The sequence below is a fragment of the Cherax quadricarinatus genome, chromosome 43 (assembly GCF_038502225.1).
Source record: "Cherax quadricarinatus isolate ZL_2023a chromosome 43, ASM3850222v1, whole genome shotgun sequence".
Classification (NCBI taxonomy): domain Eukaryota; kingdom Metazoa; phylum Arthropoda; class Malacostraca; order Decapoda; family Parastacidae; genus Cherax; species Cherax quadricarinatus.
In genome coordinates this window covers 24,578,173-24,583,172 of record NC_091334.1, presented here as the reverse complement: position 1 = coordinate 24,583,172, position 5,000 = coordinate 24,578,173, and the positions used below count along the sequence as shown (strand labels likewise).

Sequence of the window (5,000 nt, the reverse complement as noted above, 5' to 3'; positions counted from 1 at the left end):
TTGCAGGCAGTGATGATGTGCACTTGTGTTGCAGGCAGTGATGATGTGCACTTGTGTTGCAGGCAGTGTTGATGTGCACTTGTGTTGCAGGCAGTGATGATGTGCACTTGTGTTGCAGGCAGTGTTGATGTGCACTTGTGTTGCAGGCAGTGATGATGTGCACTTGTGTTGCAGGCAGTGGTGATGTGCACTTGTGTTACAGGCAGTGTTGATGTGCACTTGTGTTGCAGGAAGTGTTGATGTGCACTTGTGTTGCAGGCAGTGTTGATGTGCACTTGTGTTGCAGGCAGTAATGTGCACTTGTGTTGCAGGGAGTGTTGATGTGCACTTGTGTTGCAGGGAGTGTTGATGTGCACTTGTGTTGCAGGGAGTGTTGATGTGCACTTGTGTTGCAGGCAGTGGTGATGTGCACTTGTGTTGCAGGCAGTGGTGATGTGCACTTGTGTTGCAGGCAGTGGTGATGTGCACTTGTGTTACAGGCAGTGTTGATGTGCACTTGTGTTGCAGGCAGTGATGATGTGCACTTGTGTTGCAGGCAGTGTTGATGTGCACTTGTGTTGCAGGCAGTGATGATGTGCACTTGTGTTGCAGGCAGTGGTGATGTGCACTTGTGTTACAGGCAGTGGTGATGTGCACTTGTGTTGCAGGCAGTGGTGATGTGCACTTGTGTTACAGGCAGTGATGTGCACTTGTGTTACAGGCAGTGTTGATGTGCACTTGTGTTGCAGGCAGTGATGATGTGCACTTGTGTTGCAGGCAGTGGTGATGTGCACTTGTGTTACAGGCAGTGGTGATGTGCACTTGTGTTGCAGGTGGTGTTGATGTGCACTTGTGTTACAGGTGGTTTTGACATTCACTTGTGTTGCAGGTGGTGTTGTGCACTTGTGTTGCAGGCAGTGTTGCCATGCACTTGTGTTGCAGTTGGTGTTGATGTGCACTTGTCTTACAGGCAGTGTTGACATGCACTTGTTTCAGGCAATGTTGATGTGCACTTGTGTTTCAGGTGGTATTGTCATCGGAGAAGCGACCAGCAGACCTGGGGTTCCACGCAGCAGTGTCAGTGACTGGTGTCTTGCGTTCGTCGTCCCATGAAAGGCAGGATGTGGAGTTGGTTGCAGATGATGTACAGGTGAGTTACAGGGTTGATGACTTATGTCAACAACACAAAATCAACCAGCACACATGAGAACAAATTTATGATGATGTTTAGGTCCATCTTGGGTTAGTTAATGATCTGAGTCAGACCAAAACAGCATCATAAATTTCAGTCTGCTATGTGCGAGTTATTCGTGTATTGTTCCAGTCTCAATATTATGAATTTTTATTATTTATGTTGTTTGTGTTAACCAGTGATAGTAGTTTGGAAATGGAAGCCTGGTAAATATTTTGCACTCTGGTAGGATTGTTGAACCTTGTCTCTCATGACCATGTAAGATGACAAGACAGTTACTGGCTGAGTGATGGTTGATGTGTTTCCTTGTTTACCTCACTGTTCTGTCACTGTCAGGTTGTGGGCAGCAGGGTACACGAGACATACCCGTTCAAGGCACGCAAGGTCCATGTTCCAGAGTACGTGCGTCAGTATCCTCACCTTCGAGCACGAACCAGTTCCTTCGCCTCACTGCTGCGTGTACGCTCGCAGGTGTGTTGTCTTCCCTTTAAGACATGTATATGGATAGATAGGTACAATAGGCTGTCAGTTAACATGGTAATTAGGTTCCTGAAAATTGGTGCAAGATGAAATTGTGTAAAACAAACTGAAGAACTCATGTTAAAAATAAAATTATGTTCCTTGCACCCTAAAAATGGCAAACAAACTCTTTTGTAGGTCTCCAAATTGTAAAAAATAAAAACAATAATGTAATTGTATTCACTGTCGTGAAGTACAGGTACACATTCCTTTATCCAAGACCCTTGGGGTCAGTGGTGTTTCGAATTTCAGAATGAAGGTGGGGTCTAGGGCAGCACCCTATAATCAAACATTAACACTGGAGCAAAAACGTATGAATACTCACACTAAATAACTTACCACCACTCATGTATAAAAACGCTTCTCATGTGTTGCCACCAATTATTGCAACTCTTTTTAACAAATCCATAGAATCTTCCACCTTCCCATCCATACTCAAGACAGCAAGAGTCACCCCGATCCTCAAAGGAGGTGATCTAACTGAATTGAAGAACTATAGGCCTATATTAAACCTGCCTCTTACTATCTAAAATCTTTGAAAAATTAATTCACAAACAAGTCTACTTCTACTTCGTACCCCATAACATACTCAACTCTTGTCAGTTTGGGTTTGGACCGAAAAATAGTACTAATGATGCTATTACGTATACATATGCTTGAACTAATATACAGTGGACCCCCGGTTAACGAACTTTTTTCATTCCAGTAGTATGTTCAGGTGCCAGTACTGACCGAATTTTTTCCCATAAGGAATATTGTGAAGTAGATTAGTCCATTTCAGACCCCCAAACATACACGTACAAACGCACTTACATAAATACACTTACATAATTGGTCGCATTTGGAGGTGATCGTTAAGCGGGGGTCCACTGTATTCTGCACTCGAGAAAAATGAATTTCCCCTGGGACTTTTCACAGACTTATGTAAAGCTTTTGATACAGTTGGCCATGACCTTTTGTACCAAAAACTCGAACATTAACGGGGTCAGAGGACACTCTCTCGATTATCTAAAATCTTATCTTAACAATAGAACCCAGTATGTATACACAAATGGAGCCAGCTCCACTACACAACCTGTTCTTATTGGAGTCCCACAGGGGAGTGTCCTTGGCCCACTTCTCTTTCTCATTTACATCAAAGACCTACCAAACACATCTAATCTCTTAAACCCATTTTATTTGCAGATGACACAACTTATGTCTTCTCACCCAAGCCCAACCATACTAACAGACACTGTAAATGCTGAACTGCTAAATATATCTACTTGGATAAACCATACCACGGGCGGGGATAGAACCCGCGATCAGAGAGTCTCAAAACTCCAGACCGTCCAGTGGCTAACGCGACGGTCTGGAGTTTTGAGACTCTGATCGCGGGTTCTGTCCCCACCAGTGGTATGGTTTGTTTGCAATTGTGTCATTATGATTTCGTGAGTCATCTACTTGGATGATTACCAACAAACTTACTCTCAATATAGACAAAACCTACTTCATGCTTTTTGGAAACAGAACTTCAAATGTACAGCTGAGCATATTGATAAATAGTTCACATATTTCTAGACAGACAAAGGGCAAATTTCTAGTCTCCACCTTGACTGCAGTCTCAGATTTCAGACATGCATACAGCATATTTCCAAGAAAGTCTCCTAAACATTTGGCATCCTTTCAAAGATACGGTACTGTGTACCCCAATCAGCTCTTCTAGCTCTGTACCACTCTCTCATTTACCCTTACCTCCCCTATGGTATTTGTGCATGGGGATCAACCACAACAAATCACCTTAAATCTTTAATAACCCAACAAAAATCTGCAGTGCAATTGATTGCTAACTTCTGCATTAGACAACACACTCCACCACTTTTCAAGAGTCTTAACTTGCTCAATATACAAAACATCCACACTTATTATTGTGCCTACTACATACATAGAACACTATACTCTAATGTAAACCCTCCTCTCACACTCCTCCTTGATAACTATAACAGAACACACAACAGATCACTCTTCGATATCCCTCGTGTTCATCTCTCCCTATGCAAAAATGCTATGCATGTAAAAGGCCCGAAGATCTGGAATTCATTGCCAGAACACACTAAAGGACCCCTGTCTGCAAATCAGTTTAAGAAGTCACCTCATCACACAAAATTAACTAGACAAACCGTACGTATTCACTACCAGTTACTCAAAAGCTACTCATATTGTGCTGAGGAACGCTCAACCACTGACGTACTACTTCAAAATTAGGATGTCTAAATTTCATTGTTTTAAATAGTACTAAACTGTAATACATCATATTGTAAATTGTTTTAAATTGTTACATTGTAATACTGTAATCTTTATAAACTAATTCAATAGTATAATAATTCTCTACTAGACTTATCCAACCCAGGTAGCATTACCTTATAGAATATTCAATTCTTTTGTACTCACTGTAACTCATCTAATGACCATATGAACTTTTATTGCCTTACTAATTATTACAACCCAGGATTCCAAATGGCCTGTTATCCCGGGTGTAATGGGAGCAAAATAAACACAACAGAAAAAGTTTAGATTTATATTATCCTTCACCAATTTAGAACAGCAATATGTACACTATGTACAGTGATAAGTATAGTGCACTCCACGGTAAGCAAGGCAGAAATAGAAGCCACAAGATAGCAGACCGTGCTTCAACCAGCTCTAGAATGGGAATGACAAGGGCAGACAGGAGAGCGGTACCCACATAACCTCTGCGATTGCCAAAACCATCTTCTTATTGGCTAGAACCTGGTCACTAGTTGAACGATGGGGCCCCATCATCAACTCTTAGCAACCTGGTTCGCTGGTTGGGGGAGATAGCCTGTAAATGAGGGTGTGTACATGCGCCGAATAAAGGTTACGTACTCTTTGCATGCCACACTAATCTTAAGTTAATCCTTAAGTTTGCCCAAAATGCTCTGCATACAAAGGGGCTTTTGTCATGTACACCCAACTGTTACATTCCCAATTACAACCATGTATCATGTCAGAATAATCATCTTAATCTTACTAAGTGGGATAAATAAAGACTACAAATAATACTACAGTTTATTTATAGAGTAATATATTGATAAATGAAATAATGGGATAATTATAGACCAGGAACGTGATTCTCAAGTGATGAAGCAGTGTTATGACAGATGGCATTTTTAAAGACTTAACTGATCGCTCATTTTCACCATTTCGTCTATGGGGACTTTTTCACCTGTGTTCACAATGTCATCATCATCACTACTATTCTCATGCTTATTTGTATTTAACACCATTTCTTTAAATCATAGACAGCGGT

The 5,000-nt window shown here is 41.4% G+C and overlaps 1 protein-coding gene across 2 annotated transcripts in view; it reads left to right on the top strand.

Annotated features, from left to right (window-relative positions):
• The window catches only part of AsnRS-m (asparagine--tRNA ligase, mitochondrial), an 83,798-nt gene that overhangs the window by 46,009 nt on the left and 32,789 nt on the right, over window positions 1–5,000 (top strand). The window contains exons 4-5 of one of the 2 annotated variants that reach the window (XM_070093739.1): window positions 1,004–1,129; window positions 1,508–1,642. The exons of the other annotated variant lie outside the window; for it this stretch is intronic. Of the exons in view, the coding sequence (XP_069949840.1) occupies window positions 1,004–1,129; window positions 1,508–1,642 (261 nt within the window). The remainder of the gene's footprint in view (window positions 1–1,003; window positions 1,130–1,507; window positions 1,643–5,000) is intronic. 2 annotated transcript variants of the gene reach the window in all.